Here is a 16,954-nt window from a genome sequence, read left to right as displayed (position 1 = left end):
TCTCATGTGTGTAGACTCATGTGCATCCAGCCACATAAGAATAAACCTTGAGCCTGGAACATGTTTTTCCAAAGAGATAAAGAACCCATACAGCCTGTGTTAGGCTTAGCACCTTGAGTGAGGACATTGCTCCTTGTTTAACTTTCTGAATGTTCTTTTGTCTCTGCTTAAAGGACGTGCATCATATGGTACCTGACCAATCCACTGCTACACCTGTCTTCTGTGGAAAGGGGCAAGGCTCCTTCCACTGTTGCAGGAGATGCATGCTTAGGGCAATTGCCATGCCTAAGCCACCAGGAGAGGCCCACTGGGTATGGGGTCTAATGCCCACTAGTGAAGTTCATCTTGTTCTGTCTCTTTATGTCAGTAAAACATTGTTCCATCCAGTGCTTGACTATTGGGTTTTTCTTGGGGACTCCCAACCATGATGTACTGATCAAAAGTGTTAGGGTTCTCTCCTGGAATTGTTAACTAGTGATCAGTAGTCTCCTCTCTTAGGTAACCAAGAGGTAAAAAAATTAAAAAAAAAAAATAAGTGGGCTTTGAATCACTTATGTAGAAGTTTTTTGTTCTCATAATGAAATAATTTGTAAGATTATTTTTTTTAATTTTTTTTAATGTTTATTCATTCTTGAGACAGAGAGAGAGACAGAGCATGAACGAGGGAGGGTCAGAGAGAGAGGGAGACACAGAATCTGAAGCAGGCTCCAGGCTCTGAGCTGTCAGCACAGAGCCCGACGCGGGGCTCGAACTCACGGAATGTGAGATCATGACCTGAGCCGAAGTCAGCCTCTCAACCGACTGAGCCACCCAGGTGCCCCTGTAAGATTATTTTTTATTACTCAAAGAACTGGATTGCATTCTGAATGATATCAAAGGGCTGACCAACCCTCTAACTACACTGCCTTCAATTTGTATATCAGGGAGATTTTCTTCACCTCCTTATTCTCATTTGTTATCTCTGGTCTTTCTGATGGTAACCATTTTAACAGATGTAAGGTGATATCTCATTGTGGTTTTGATTTGAATTTCCCTCATTATTAGTGATCCTGAGCACCTGTTACTCTCTTTGGAAAAATGTCTCTTCAGGGTTTTTTACCATTTTAAAATTGGTTTACTTTATTTTTGCCTCCTCTCATATTTTAAATAGTTTTTTAAGTCTTTGTCTAGTAAGTGTGATGCCTTGGCTTTCTTGGGGATGATTTCTGTAAATTTATTTAGATCCTTTGAATGAGCAATGTTCTGCTGTTTCTCTCTATGTTTTGTGATTTTACTTTGTTGAAAATTGGGTTTTTAATTATTATATTGTAACTCTTGGACATGTGAATATCTTTGAGAAAACATGTCATTTTAGGTCATACACCCATTTTTAAATTGGATTGTTTGTTTTTTTGTGATTGAGTTGTATGTGTTCTTTATATATTTTGGAAATTAACCCTTTAGCAGAATATATCATTTGCATATATTTTCTCCCATTTGTGTAGATTGTCTTTTCAGTTTGTTGATCTTTTTTCTGTGCAACGCCTTTTTATCTTGATGTTGTCCCACTTGTTTATTTTTGCCTTTGATGCTTGTCTTTAGGTGTTATAACTAAAAAATTATTCCCAAGACTGAAGTCAATAAATGATTTTCTTACATTTTCTTCTAGAAATTTCATTTTTTTTAACACTAACATTTCAGTCTTTACTCCATTTCGAGTTAATTTGAGTGATATAAGGATCTAGTTTCATTCTTTTGATTTAGAATGTCCAATTTTCCCTGAACCATTTATTAAAAAGATAGTCTTTTCTCCATTGAATATTTTTGACTTCCTTGTTGAATATTAATTAACCATATAAGCATGGGTTTATTTTGCAGATTCTAAATTTTGTCCCATTGATCACTGTGTCTGTTTTATGCCAGTATCCTGCTGTTTTTAACTACTATAGCATGTAATATAGTTTGAAATCAGGAATTCTGATGCCTCCAGCTTTAGTTTCTTTCTCAGGATTGCTTTGGCTGGCCACTTGGGGTCTTTTGTGGTTCCATACACAGTTTAGAACTGTTTTTCCAATATATGTGAAAAATGCTGTTGGAATCTTGATAAGGATTTCATTGAATTTTAGAAGGCTTTGAGTTGTTTGGCTATTTTAACAATATAAATTCTTCCATTCAATGCACAGGATTTATTTCCATTTATTTGTGTTTTCTTCAATTTCTTTCATCAATGTCTTCTAATTTTCAGTGTAAAGAGTTTTCACCTCGGTTAAATTTATCCATAAATATTTTATTGTTTGTGTTATTGTAAGTAAGATTGTTTTCCTTATTTCTTTTTCAGATAATTCATTGCTAATATATAGAAATGCTTCTGGCAGCACATCCTGCCAATGTGCTGAATTTGTTGATTAGATGTGTGTGTGTGTGTGTGTGTGTGTGTGTGTGTGTGTGTAGTCTTTAAGATTTTTTAGGTATAAAATATGTCATCTGGAAATAGAACAACTTTATTTCTTCCTGTTTAATTCTGATACCTTTTATTTTTTTCTCCTGCCTGGCTACAACTTCCAGTACTGTGCTGAATAGAAGTAATGAGAGTAAACATCTTTGTCTTGTTCCTTATCTTAGAAGAATTTCTTTCACACTTTCACCATTGAGTATGATGTTATTTGTGGGCTCTCACATATGGCCTATATTATGTTAGGTGTGTTATTTCTATAAACCTAATTTCTTGAGTGTTTTTTTCTCATAAATGGATGTTCAATTTTGTCAAATGCTTTTTCTGCTTCTATTGAAATAACCATATAATTTTTATCTTTCATTCTACCAATGCAATGTATCCCACTTATTGATTTGCATATGTTGCACTGTCCTTGAACCGCAGGGAGGAATCCCTCTTGGTCATGGTGTATGATCTTATTAAGTGTTGCTGAATTTGGTTTGTTAGTATTATGTTGGGAATTTTGTATAAATATTTATTTATTTATCAGAGATTTAGTCCGTGGTTTTCTTTTCTAATAGTATACTTATCTGGCTTTGGTATCAGGGTAATAATGGCCTTGTAAAATGAGTTTAGAAGTGTTCTTTTGCTTCAATTTTTAGAACAGGGTGAGAAGGATTGACATTAATTCTTTAAATGTTTGGTAAAGTTCATTAGTAAAGCCATCTGCTCTTGGGTTTTTCCTTGTTGAGAGGGGTTTGATTACTGATTCAATCTCCTTACTCATTGCTGGTCTCTTTAGGTTTCTTCTTTTTTCTTGATTCAGTCTTGGTAGTTTGTATGTTTCTGGGAATTTATCCATTTCTTCTAGATTGCCCAGTTGTTGGCATATAGTTGTTCGTAATAATCTCATATGTTCCTCTGTATTTATGTGGTATCAGTTGTAATCTCTCCTCTTTCACTTATAATTTTATTTATTTGGGACTTCTCTTTTTTTTTCTTTTGGTTAGTTCAGCTAAAGATTTGTCAATTTTGCTTATCTTTTCCAAGAACCAAGTCTTAATCTTTTCTATTCTTTTCTTGTTATCTTGACTTATTTCTGTTTTTTATTATTTCCTTTCTGTACTAAACTGGACTTAGCTTCTAATTTGTTCTCTTTCTAATTCATTCAGTTGATAGATTTATTTGAAATACTTCTTTTTCCTTGATGTATGTGTTTATTGCTGTAAACGTCCCTCTTAGAACTGCTTTTGCTGCATTTCATAAGTTTTGGTATATTGTGTTTCCATTTTCATTTGTCTCAAGATACTTTTTTTCCATTTTAATTTCTTCTTTGATCCACTGGTTGTTCAGAAGTATTTTCTTCACTCCCATGCATTTGTGAATTTTCCAGTTTTCCTCCTGTTTGATTACTAGTTTCATACCATTGCAGTGAGAAAAGATTCTTGGTGTGATTTCAGTGTTCTTAAATGTATTAAGACTTATTTTGTGTCCTAACGTATGATCAATCCTGGAAAATGTTCCTTGTGTGCTTGAGAGGAATGTGTATCCTGCTGCTTATGGATGGATGAACTATCCTATAGATGTCTTGTAGGTCCTTTTGACCTATAGTATGACTAAAATTTGTTGTTTACTTATTCATTCTTTGGATGATACGTCTGTTGTTGAGCATGGGGTATTAAAGACCTGGGCCAACTATTATGGTATTGCTGTTTATTTCCCTTTTTATTTCCGTTAGTATTTGATTTATATATTTAGGTTTTCTGATGTTGGGGCATAAATATATGCAATTATTATATCTGCCTTATGGATTGACCCCTTTGTCATTATATAATGACCTTCTTTGTCTCTTTTGGCCATTTTAAATTTAAAGTCTATTTTGTCTGATGTAAATATATCTACCACTCTTTTCTTTTGGTTACCATTTGCTTGAAATATCTTTTATCATCCCTTTACTTTAAGATGTGTGTTTCTAAGGCTAAAGTAAGTCTCTTGTAGACAGTGTATCATTGGGTCTGTGTTATTATTGGTTTTGGTTTTATGTTTTTATCTACTCAGTCATTCTGTGTCTTTTGACTGGAGAATTTAATTCATTTATATTGCCATTTGTTAATTGTTTTCAGATTGTTTGATAAATCCATTGTTCTTTCCTTCTTGTCTTGTGTTGTGATTTGATGACTTTTTGTGACAGTATATTTTGACTTTTATCATAATTTTTTTGTGTAACTACTACAGTTGACCCTTGAACAACACAGGTATAAACATCTACTTATATGTGGATTTTTTTCATAAATACTATGTGGTACTATAATTGTATTTTCTCTTCCTTATGATTTTCTTAACATTTTCTTTTATCTAGCTTATGTTATCTTAAGAATATAGTATATAGTACATATAAATACATAATATGTGTTTATCAACTATTTATGTTATCAGTAAGGCTCCTAGTCAACAGTAGGCTATTAGTAGTTAAGTTTTGGGTGAGTCAAATGTTATATGCTGTCAAATAACAAAAATTCAACCAAATAAATTTTAAAGGTCTAATTGGAATTTATTTTTTAAAAAATCATGAATCAGGCAGTACCCCATCTAGCAAGTAGAGGGGAGACCCAGAGGGCTACAGAAAAGGAAAGGTTTTTTAATGTATAAAGGAATAGAGGGGCTTGGGTGGCTCAGTTGGTTAAGAGTCCAACTGTTGATTTTGGCTCAGCTCATGATCTCACAATTGGTGAGATTGAGCCCCATGTTGGGCTCCATGCTGACAGTGCAGAGCCTGCTTGGGATTCTCTCTCCCACTCTCTCTGCCCCTCCCCCACTTGCACGCATGCATGCACATACTCATTCTCTCTCTAAAAAATAAATAAATAAACATTTTAAAAATAAATGTAGAAAGGATGTAGGAAAATGGAAATTATTAGCAAAGAATTCATTGTTTTAGGCAAGATTTCACTCCTGGGAGGAACAGAAGAGATCTATCAGTGCTGACCAGGAAATCTTCATGGTGACTAGTTAATGGTTACATTTATGGGGGGTTGAAACTGAGTTAGGTTAAATATTGTCTTGGTTTGGGGTGTCTGGGTGGCTCAGTTGGATAAGCATCCGACTTCAGCTCAGGTCATGATCTCACAGTTTGTGGATTTGAGCCCTGCATCAGGCTCTGTGCTGGCAGCTCAGAGCCTGGATCCTGCTTCAGATTCTGTGTATCTCACTCTCTCTCTCTCCCTCCCCCTCCCTCCGTCTCATACTCTCTGTGTCTCTGAAAAATAAACATTAAAAAAAATTTTTTTTTAAATATTGTCTTGGTTTACTGACTTGGGACCTTAACCTAAGTGATGCTATTTGGGGCTTGTGTTTTTTTTAACAACATAGATTTTCAACTGCATTGGGGGGTCAGCACCCCTAACTCCTATGTTGTTCAAAGGCCAAGCGTATGTTGTTGTTTTTGTAGTTATGATGAGGCTTACATAAAATATCTTATATTTATAACATTATCTGACATATAACCTGACAACTTAACTTTGCTACCATTAACTAAACTTTATATACTTTTACCTCTTTCCATCACATTTAAGGTTATTGATATTACAACTTATTCATTTTTATATTGTGTATCCAATAACAAATTGCTGTGGTTATGAATAATTTTATTATGTCTGTTTTTTAACTTTTAAATTAGACTTGTGAGTGAATTATGAACCACCAATTTATTAGAGAATGTGACTCTGAATATATATTTAGTATTATCAATGGATTTTATACCAATGTTATGTTTTTATTATTTAAGTAGCATTATTTTATTTCTACTTGAAGAACTCCCTATAGCATTTCTTATAAGGCAAGTCTAGTGATGATGAACTCTCTTACCTTCTTTTGTTGTTATTCAGGAAAGTCTTTATCTCTACTTCATTTCTGAAGAACAGAATTGTTCAGTATAGTATTCTGGTTGACAATTTTTTTCTTTAATTATTTTGAATATATCATTTCGTTCTCTCCTGACCTAGAAAGTTTCTGTTGAGACATCTTCTGACAGTTTTATGGTACGTTCCCTTATATGTGACTGTGTTTTTCTCTTGCTGCTCCCAAAAGTCTCTCTTTGTCTTTGACTTATTAAAATTAAATATAACGTGTCTGGTGTAACCATTGTTATGCTTAACCTATTTGGAGTGCATTGCACCTCTTGAAGCTGGATTTCTATTTTTTCTCCATGTTTGGGAAGTTTTCAGCCATTATTGCTTTAAATATACTTTCTGTCCCTTTCTGTTTTTCTTCTTTTGGTATTTCCATAATACCTGTATTGTTTCCTTTGTTGATTTCTCATAAGCCCTGTAGGCTTTCCTTATTCTTTTTTATTCTCTTTTCTTTTTGCTTCTCTGACTGATAATTTCAAATGTCCTATCTTCTAGTTCATTGATTGTTTATTCTGCTTCTTCGAGTCTGCTATTGAAATTCTCTATTGAATATTTCAGTGCAGTCATTATATTCTTCAGCTCCAGGATTTCTGCATGATTTATTTTTATGGTTTCTATCTCTTTGTTGAATTATTTACATCATTTTAAATTTGTTAAGACTTGTTCTGTGGCCTATATTCTCTACCTTGGAGAATATTTCACAAGCGTTTGAGGAAAATGCATTTTGCTGTTGTCACATAGAGTGTTCTTTACATATCTGTTAGGTACAACTGGTTTAGAGTGTTGTTCACATCCTCAATTCCCTTATCCATTTCCTGATATTTTGTCTAGTTTCTCTGTCCATTATTGAAAGTAGAGTATTGAAGTCTTCAACCTTTATTGTAGAGATTTCTAATTCCCTCTTAAATTCTGTCAATGTTAGCCTCATAAATTTTGGAGCTTCAATGTTTGGTGAATATCTGTTTCTAGCTGTTTTGCTGTCTTTATTATTTGACCCTTTTATGAATATATAATGTCCTTTGTTATTTATAACAGTTTCTTGTTTAATGTCTATTTTATATAATATGGTTACCCAGCTCTCTTTGGGTTTCAGTTTGCCTTGAATATCTTTGCATTCTTTCACTTTCAACCTATTTATGTCCTTACATCCAAAGTGAGTCTCTTGTAGATAGCATACACTTAGATCTTTCTTTCATCTATTCTGCCAATCTATCCCTTTTGTCTGGATAGTTTAATCCATTTACATTTAAAATAATTGCTATATGGAAGGACTTACTTCTGCCATTTTGCTGTTTATTTTATGTTTGTCTTAGGCCCTTTTGCTCCTTATTTTCTCCTTTACTGCCTACTTCTGGGAAGGGAATCAAAACTTATTAGTACAAAATAGAATAATCAAGTTTTTATCCCCTTCTCATTTCCTCTGTGCATTCTATTATAGATATTTTCTCTATGATTACATGACCACTAACTGTAATATGCTAAATTTATAGCAATCTAATTATAATTAATGCCATCTTAACTTTAATCACATATAAAAACTCTACTCCTAAGCTGCTACAATCCCTCCTTTGTGTTATCAGTGTCACAAATTACAGCTTTACACATTGTGTGCCCAGTAACAGATTTCTAATGACTTCAATGCATTTCTTTTGAATTCTATAGAGTAAATGTTCAGTTACAAACCAAGATTACAATGATGCTAGCTTTTATATTTGCTCTTGTATTTATCTTTACCAGAAAGCTAAGTCTGTATCTTTTTATGTTCATATAACTTCAAGTTACTGGTTAGTGCCCTCCTGTTTAATCTGTATGGCTCTTTTAACATTACTAAATGTTAGGGCAGGTCCATTGGAAATGGACTCCCTCATCTTTTGTTTATCTGTGAATATCTAAATTTCTCTATTACCTACAAAGGACAGTTTTGTAGAATTTGGCATTCTAATTTGATTTTTTTTCCTTTCATCACTTTAAATATTTTCTCTACTACCTTCTGTCCTCCAAGGTTTCTGATGAGAAATAATCTTAGTGAGGACAACCTGCATGTTACAAGTCTTCCTTCCTGCTCAAGATTCTTTTGTTGTCTTTGTCTTTCAGTAGGTTTATTATAATATGTCTTAGGGTGGGTCTCTTTAGTTTATCACAGTTGAAGTCCGTTGAAGTTCTTGGATAGGTTGATTTATATACTTCATACAATCATGTACTTTAAAAAATTAATTCTAGTATAGTTAACATATAGTGTTATATTAATTGTAGGTGTACAATATAGTAATTCAACAATTCTATACTTCATTCAGTGCTCATCAAGATAACTGTGCTTTTAATCCCCTTCACCTGTTTCACCCGTCTGTCACCCACCACCCCTCTGAAAACCATCTGTTTATTCTCTGCAGTTAAGAGTCTGTTTTTTTGGTTTGGCTCTTCTTTTCCTTTGTTTTGTTTGCTTGTTTCTTTGTTTCTTAAATTCCACATACCAGTGAAATCATATGGTGTTTGTCTTTCTCTGCCTGATTTATTTCACTTAGCATTTATACTCTCTAGATATATCCATTTTGTTGCAAATGGCAAGATTTCAATCATTTTTATGGCTGAATAATATTCAATTTTGGACATTTTTTTTGCTGCTACTTCTTCAAATAATGTTTACGTTCTTTTCTCTTACCTATTTGTAGGATTCCTGAAGTGTAGATGTTGGTCTGTTTCATGGTTTCATGTAGGTCCCAAAGATGCTTATCATTTTTCTTCATTCTTTTTTCTTTCTACTCCTGACACTTGAAAATTTCAATTTTCCTATCCTCAGCTTCCCAGATTTTTTGCTGTGTATGCTCAAATATGCTATTGAACCACTGTAATAACTTTTCAATAAAATTATTGCAAATTTCACCTTCAGATTTGTGTTTTTTAATAATTAGTTTTTTGTTGATATTCTCATTTTGTTCATATATCATTTTCCTGATTTCCTTGATTCTTAGTCCTTACTTTTCCCTTACCTCTGAGCATATTTAAGATAGTTGCTTTAAGCCTTTGCCTATTAAGTCTGATGTCTTGGCTTCCTCAGGGTTGGTTTCTGCAAATTTATATTTAGTTCCTTTGTTTTTTTTAAATATGAAATTTATTGTCAAATTGGTTTCCATACAACACCCAGTGCTCATCCCAAAAAGGTGCCCTCCTCAATACCCATCACCCACCCTCCCCTCCCTCCCACCCCCCATCAACCCTCAGTTTGTTCTCAGTTTTTAAGAGTCTCTTATGCTTTGGCTCTCTATATTTAGTTCCTTTGAATGAGTCATGCTCTCCTATTTCTTTGTTTGTTTTGTGATTTATTTTTGTTAAAAATTGGGTGTTTTATTATTTTTTAAAAAATATTTTTTTAATGTTTATTTATTGAGAGACAGAGACAGAGCATGGGCGTGGGGAGGGGCAGAGAGAGGAAGAGACACAGAATCTGAAGCAGGCTCCAGGCTCTGAGCTGTGGGCACAGATCCCAACACGGGGCTTGAACTCACAAACCGTGAGATCATGACCTGAGCCGAAGTTGGATGCTTACCCAGCTGAGCCACCGAGCCTCCCCTAGTGTTTTATTATTTTAATGTGGTACTCTGGAAATCAGAATTCCCCATGGATACTAGATTGCTTTTGCTTTTGTTATCTATGGTACAAGTGTGTAGATTTTTGTTTCTTTTGTGAGATTTCCAAACATTTTTTGTAAAGAATGTAACAATATCCTTGTATGTGATTACTGGAGTGTTTGTTCCTTTAGCTCACATTCAGCTAAGGTTTTGACAGAGATTTCCTTGAATGCCAGGAGATAGAGCAAACATAAAACAGCACAAAAATTCAAAACAAAACACAGAGAACGAACACATCAACCAGTGTGTTTGCAAATGGTACTTTGGTGGGCATTCCTTTACCACTTAGTTAGGCTTGCTCAGAGCCTAGAGATCAGCCCAAAGTGAAAGCTTAAGGGTTTTTATGGGATTTTTCTAAGCATGCTTCTGACTGGGCATACATGTGGCTTTTTAGATGTACCTTTGTCCACACCTGCTTTTGTACATTCTAATTGACCCCAGCCAGGTTAGAAGAGATGTACACAGTAATTTGTGAGTAAGGTCCATGCTGTCCCCTCTGGTTCAAGGAGAACTTTGAACTGGGCTACAGATCAAGACCAAAACTGCCACCAGGCTAGAAAGAGAATGGGGAAAGAATGATTAAAAATGCCACAAATCTTACCTGTCATTTGAAGAGGCTGTTTCTTGATTTGGGCATTTTCTTTATTGCTATAAACCTTTGATTATTTTGTAGAGCTCCTACAGAGTAGAAAGTTGGTGAAGAAAGCTTTTGGTTATTATTTTTTTTTTTTGGAATGTTATTATTGGGGAATGAAGGCTTGGAGTTTCAGAATCTGCCTTTTTGCTGACATCCTCTATGCTATTAGTTTTTGTTTGTACTTTCATTTTTTTCATTTGTCAAAAAATGCTTGAACATAAATTTAAAAGCAAACACTTTGACTTCTGCCTAGGAAAGAAGAGAATTTGGTTTTCTTATAGTTTACCTCTCCTACATGGATCTTCCCCACTCTTTCCATTCCCCCAGAGTAGTGACATCAGTAAGATATTTTAGACTCAATCTTCAACAGTAGAGATGCCCTCAAATGTCTGGTGATCCCCATCTCTCCATTCTCATTTCAGTGTGGGGTGATAAAACATGATTGGAGCTCTGTGTGCTGGAGCTCCATGTGGTTGCTCTGTTCCATACTGCCTCTCTCCTAGGTACTTATATCCTTGTGGTTTTTCCCACTACACAAGAGCACTCACATTCTTCTGTGTTCTAGAAGCTAGACCTTCCTTCAAAATCATCACAAACTTTTCCAGGGCTGGTAGATGGGTTGAAGACTCTTATCCTGTGAATCTTCTTTGGAAGATCCTCTTCACTCTGGGGGAGAACAGAGGAGAGTAGTAGGGAGAAGGAAAGTGAAAAGGATTACCATTGGTTAGGAGAGGAATTGCCTTTGTTGTAGTTTATCGTGGAGCTTCCATGAGAAAGTCTGTATTGTGGGTAAGTTGTCAGAGTCTATTGCTATGCTCCCAGCAACTGTTGGTACAGTAGTGTCACCCCAGTCTCCCAAGTCCAATAGGTAGAGCATGGGCTTTGCTGGAAGATCTGGGTTCATATCCATGCTATTCATGGAAATTGTGCCAAATTCCTTGACCTGCGAGAGCCTGTTTTTTCATCTGTAAAATAGGAATGATGCTAATATCATTGGATTGATTTGGAATTGGAAATCATGCATATAAAGTGCTTCATAAATAGTGCTCCATGAATGATCATCCTGACATAGTTATAATCATCTATTCTTAGTTTCCTCACCATCTGTTGATAGTTTTAGATGAAACTTAGAGGAGGCAGTAAAAATGATAAAGGGAAGATGTCCTTGGATATGAGGACCACACATATAAATATGACATTTAGGGTGTTTATTGACAAAGTTATCACTGGAGGAAAGAGGAAGGGCCTCCTTGTGTGTTCCTCGAATTCATATGACATGAACTGTCAGATCCAGAAAAAGAATCCAGGCCAGGGAATCAGACAGTTTTACCCCTTAACATCCATAGGATCTTGACCAAGACTTTTAGTGACCCTCACATTTGCCAATCATAACCTGGAATAGTGCAGAACTATAGAGATGTTGGATTGCAAAGATCATTGAACCCTGAACTGGTAAGACTCATTTAAGGGCTTCCTGCTTAGACAGAAGGGGACATCATAAGGCTCTAACCTGCTTGAGCGTCTTCACCAACTAGGAACTAAAGTGGGAGCCTATGAGTGTGAGAAACTGAAAATTAGAAGAGGAAGTGGCTTTTCCTGTGGCTTTCCCTGCTGGCCAGAGCATGATGGTGACAGAAGATCAGTATCCTAGGTCTATTCCTATCTCTCCCCTTGCAGTGGTGCTGGAATAGGCCTTCTGTGTCTAGAGCAGCTCAGCTTTGAAGGATGAAGGGAAATTAAATAGTCTGAGTAGCATAGCCTCCCTTGCCTGACGTGCAGGCTCCTGTTGGGAATGTCTTTTCCTACTCTGTGAGTGCTGGAAAACATGAAAGTATGAACAGAATCTGTGTGTGTGTCATGAGGAATGGTTGGCAGGTCAGACTTTGGCCTACAAATGGATCCCCAACCTAAGGAGGTATGTTAGGATAGCTCTGATACCCAAGAATCCAGAGTCCATTAAAGAATTACAGGGAAAGCTTGGGTCACTCTCTCAGCCTAGATGTATTGCTTTCCAGAGGCATTTGATGGAATGTGGTGCAAGAAAACCCTGTCTTGCATCCCACTACACACCTTTAAAGGGTAGAAGAGGACAGTGTTAATGGTTATTCCAAAGGGAAGTGGGGGGCCAAGAGAGCCAACATTTCAAAATCAGAATGTGTTTTCCAATGAATGCATCCTCCTTCATTTCTTGTCTCCCTACCATGGCCAAACCAACCATCCTGGTTTGCCACCCAAGGTCCTTAATCCATGAAAGTCACTTGATCCCAAGGACACAGGCCTGGTTATTCAACCTCCCCACCATTCACACTGATGAAAATCACCACCAGGGTGGTGGGTACGTGGCAGGCTTCAGTTATGTGGGATGCAGAGGAGCTTGCTAAAGGGACTGTGGGAGGTGGGGACAGAAACTGCTCTCCTGATGATTGTCTTTCATCCCTCTGACTCAAGTCTTTGTTTTCAGGTCAGACAATGCAAACAGCATTTGGAAGGACATTTATAAATTTGTGGATGATCTGGTGAAGAGGTTTCCAAAGTAAGGCTTCTCCATGCTCCAGGGTATTTTCTTCTGCCATACAGATACACAGCTGCTTAGACTCAGTGGGCATGGGAGTCCCTCAGGCCAGGAGCACAGAGCCCATGGTGGTGTCCTGAAAAAGGAAAATCACACTGATTCCATTAGTTCTTAGCAGCTTTCACTGATTCTTGCTGGAGAGTCAGTCCACATTAAGGGGGACACAGTCTGCTTCTGAGGACTTTACAGGCTTGGAGAGGAAGTTAAAGCAGACTGACTCAGTAACCGAAAACCTGGTTAAGTGATGCTGAAGGCCAAGAGAAAGGGACAAAAGTCTTGCATGGCAATATGGAGGAAAAAGCAAGAATTCCTAGAGAAAAAGCCAAGGATAGCTACCTAGAAGATGTGGAAATTTGAACTAGGCCTTGAAAGATAGGGGAAGACAGGATAACAGGAACCATCAAAGAGGCTTCTTGTGATGGGAATGGTCTGTTTGGCTGCAGAGTAGGTTTAGTCAGGAGAAGACCCAGAGATGAGGCTGGACAAGTAAGCCAAGAGCCAAGAACATAGGGGCTCATTATGCCAGACCACAAGCTTGAATTTCCTGCTGTGCGCAATAGGTGGGTATAGGATTTTTGAGCAGGGGTCTCACATGATCGAGGTTGTACTTCAAGAAAAGAATTCTTATTATAGTGGATAAAATGAGCTGGATCAAGAGCCAAGAACAATAACAAGTTCAGCTAGGGACCTATTGTACCAATTTATCTAAGTGATAATGAGGGTCAACAGGCCAGAACACAGTGGCCAGAGGATGGAAAGAGAGGGATTTAGATAAATGGCTGCCAAGAAAGAGAATTAATTTCTTTGACAAGAGAAGGAAGTACAGAAGGAGTTAGGAGAGAAAGGAATGAAGGTCCAAAGAATGTAGAAGAGAGACCAGGGGGAACCCCTCATGCAGGAATGTGCAGGTGTCTATCTCCTTGCAATGTACTGTTCACATGGCTTGGGGTGTGTGTGTGTGTGTGTGTGTGTGTGTGTGTGTGTCTGTCTGTCTGTCTTTTGGAATACTGTAAGAATGTAAGAGTGTAAGAATGGATCAGGATGCCATCTTGGCATTCTATTCTAAGGAGGCCACATATCTTACAGTCTAAAAAATTTTTCACTAAATTTACGGCAACTTTCAGGTTTGGGAAATGGGTCCCAAAGCAGAAGAGTTGTGGTGGGAAGTATAGAAATTGACATAGACCCCCTCATTGGCTGCCTTGAGCCTTGTTTTTCTGAACTTCATTGGTTTCATTTTGAGCCTGTGTTGATGGCGTCTCACAAGCACATGCTTCCTCCACAGTTCAAAAATGAGGATGTCCTTAATCACCTACTCCACACAGAGCTACACCGTCATGAATCTCACCTCTGACAGGTAAGCACTGATATGATCCCCAATGGCAGACCTAGAAAACCAGGTCTCAGAGAGAGCTAAGAGGCTGAGGGCTTCCCTGAAACCACAGTGGGGAGCCCACTGGTGTGCAGGCTGGGCTGGCCTGAACTTCTTTCCTTGTGCACCCTGATCCTTAGCTTTGGGCCCCCAGCTCTCTCTGACCCCTGGCTGCACTGACACTGGCAAACTATATGCTGCTAGACCTCTCCACCCCTCTAGGCCCTGAGCTACAGCTGTCCTGAGTTCTTCCCTCCATGCTCTTCCCTTTTCTTAGAATGGGCTAGCTAGGATTCCCAGGATTTTAGGGAGCAGATGTGCAGGTCCTTTATGAACAGTGATATGAGTCTGACACCTACTGTTGTATGTCACTTTCTGCCCTGAGCCAGTGTGTAAGGAGGGGTGGTGGGAGACAGATCAGAACCAGGGAGGAAGAGATGGGCAGCATCGAAGCATTGATGTTTTCAGTGGAGGGAATTTTGCTCCCTTTGTGGGTCTAAACCCATGAGTGGGGTCCTGAACATCAGGCTGGGATAGGGTGCTTGAGGAAGATAAGACATGCCTGCATACTAGGTGGGCCATGGTGAGCCCAGCAGTTTGGGCAAAAGTCTGGAAGTTATGGAGCTTCTGAATAGCTGGTTAAGGAGGTTAAGATTCCCATGGACACAAATGACTGGAACCCAATGAAGCACCAAAGAGAGGTTGAGCACCTCTTAGGACTAGATGGGCCCCAATATTTGTGGCACAGAGCTACCATTCAGGACCATGGAGAGAAGCCAGGCATAGCAGAGTGGTGGTGTCAATGCTTGGAGGTAGCAGCACTCTTCTGCCTGACTCCAGGACAAGCAGGGAGAGAGGGCTGGCTGCCCCAAGCAGCGTGGAGGCACAAATTTGTGCATAGGTGGGGTTTTGCATTCAGGACAGAGAGACTTGAGTAGGTTGAAAGTGGAAGGAAGCAAGTCCATTGGGAGAGATGCTGGCAGGTGGCAGAGAGATGCAGGGCTGCTGGGCACGGGGCTCTGGAGGAAGAGCTGCCCACTGGGGAGGGTAAGACCTCTGCCTCCTCCAAGGTGGGGGGCTCAGGGCCCAGATGTGAGAAGCTGTGGCAGGGAGGGGGCTCAGGGAGGACCCGCCTGGTCCTCTCTGGAGCATGAACACAGTAACATCTTCCCTGATTCAGGGTTCAGGAGTGGGAATGGGGCATGGAAACTATATGAAATTATGTTTTTCTGAGGAAGTAATGTTTTAAGGGAAGGAGTCTAGCTGAAGGTGTTAGGAGCCTGTATTCCTTCCAAATGCAGAGCTAGGAGTAGGGCTGGAGGGGCAGCATTCCCTTAAGGGCACTGGCTCAGGCAACCATATGCCTGACCAGGAGGCTCCTGGGCCATAGACTGGGGAAGCATAAGAGTCGCCCCAGATTTGGGGGCTCAGTTAAATAAACTTCCAAAATGTGGCAAGAGGAGGGAGAATATTTTTGCTGGGCTGGGTAGCACCTGGTTTGATCTCCACTGGCCATGGGTGCCAGGCCTCACCTCCTGGGCTGGGTGGGGCTAGACCTGGAGCTCTCAGGTCTCACCCCACAGCAACATCTCCACTCCCCACAGTAAGAAGCCCTCTCAGGGTCCCAGCTCTCCTAGCCTTGCTGTGCCAGCTCAGCTTGTCACATGGGATTAGCCTGAACCTAGGTCCCCAGTCCCACCTGTGAAATCCCCCTTAACAGCAGATACCTGGCCACATACCCATGGCGGCCAGGGGAGCACTGTCCCTCCACCTGCATGGGCAGCCCTCGAGGCACTTCCCCAGCTTTTGGCCTTTTTCTTCAGGAGTATGTAAGCCCAGGAGCCCTAGTTCTCTCATTAAGGAGCTTTCTCCTTCCTTTGGTGCCAATCCAGAAGGGGAAGAGGCTTGGGGCAGGTGCAAGTCAATCTCAGGATTCTGTGACAGGGGAGGATGGGACAGAGCAGAGCTATCAGCAGGATGACCTTTTCCAAACTCAGCCTTACCTGCTGAAGGAAGAGTGTGCCTTCCCAAGGGACCCAGTAGGTGCTAGCAGCCCTGTCAGTCACACTGTGAGTGCAGATTCACAGTGGCACATCCATAAGTGTGCCCCACGTTCACCACGGATGGTCAAGGCAGGGCTCTTGAGGGTCCCCCAGGTAGTGTGCCTGAGACAGTGGTGAGTGCAGAGAAAGCCAGGCCATACCCATGGGAGCAGCAGAGCAGCCTTCCCCCACCCCATGCTCACCAGATGGGGGACAGAGAAGGCCTGAGCAAGGCCTGTTCATATCGAGGACACAGAGCATAAGGTCATAACCAGGCTACTTGACTTGTATCCTGTCCCGACTAGACAGGTCTTCACAGTGCACAGTGGCTCCAGGACAGCTTGGGCTGCTTGTAAATTCAACCCCAGATTATACCTCAACCCC

General features: G+C 39.2%; 1 protein-coding gene across 1 annotated transcript in view; it reads left to right on the top strand.

Moving 5' to 3' along the window:
• Positions 1-16,954, top strand: part of LOC147576037 (anthrax toxin receptor-like) — a 58,901-nt gene that overhangs the window by 11,444 nt on the left and 30,503 nt on the right. The window contains exons 2-3 of the mRNA XM_086680206.1: positions 13,046-13,117; positions 14,442-14,513. Of these exons, the coding sequence (XP_086536332.1) occupies positions 13,046-13,117; positions 14,442-14,513 (144 nt within the window). The remainder of the gene's footprint in view (positions 1-13,045; positions 13,118-14,441; positions 14,514-16,954) is intronic.

This window comes from Puma concolor, chromosome D2 (assembly GCF_028749965.1).
Source record: "Puma concolor isolate L17-30 chromosome D2, mPumCon1.1.hap2, whole genome shotgun sequence".
NCBI classification, from domain to species: Eukaryota; Metazoa; Chordata; class Mammalia; order Carnivora; family Felidae; genus Puma; species Puma concolor.
Note: the sequence above shows the minus strand (reverse complement) of the source record. Positions and strands in the feature narration are given on the sequence as shown.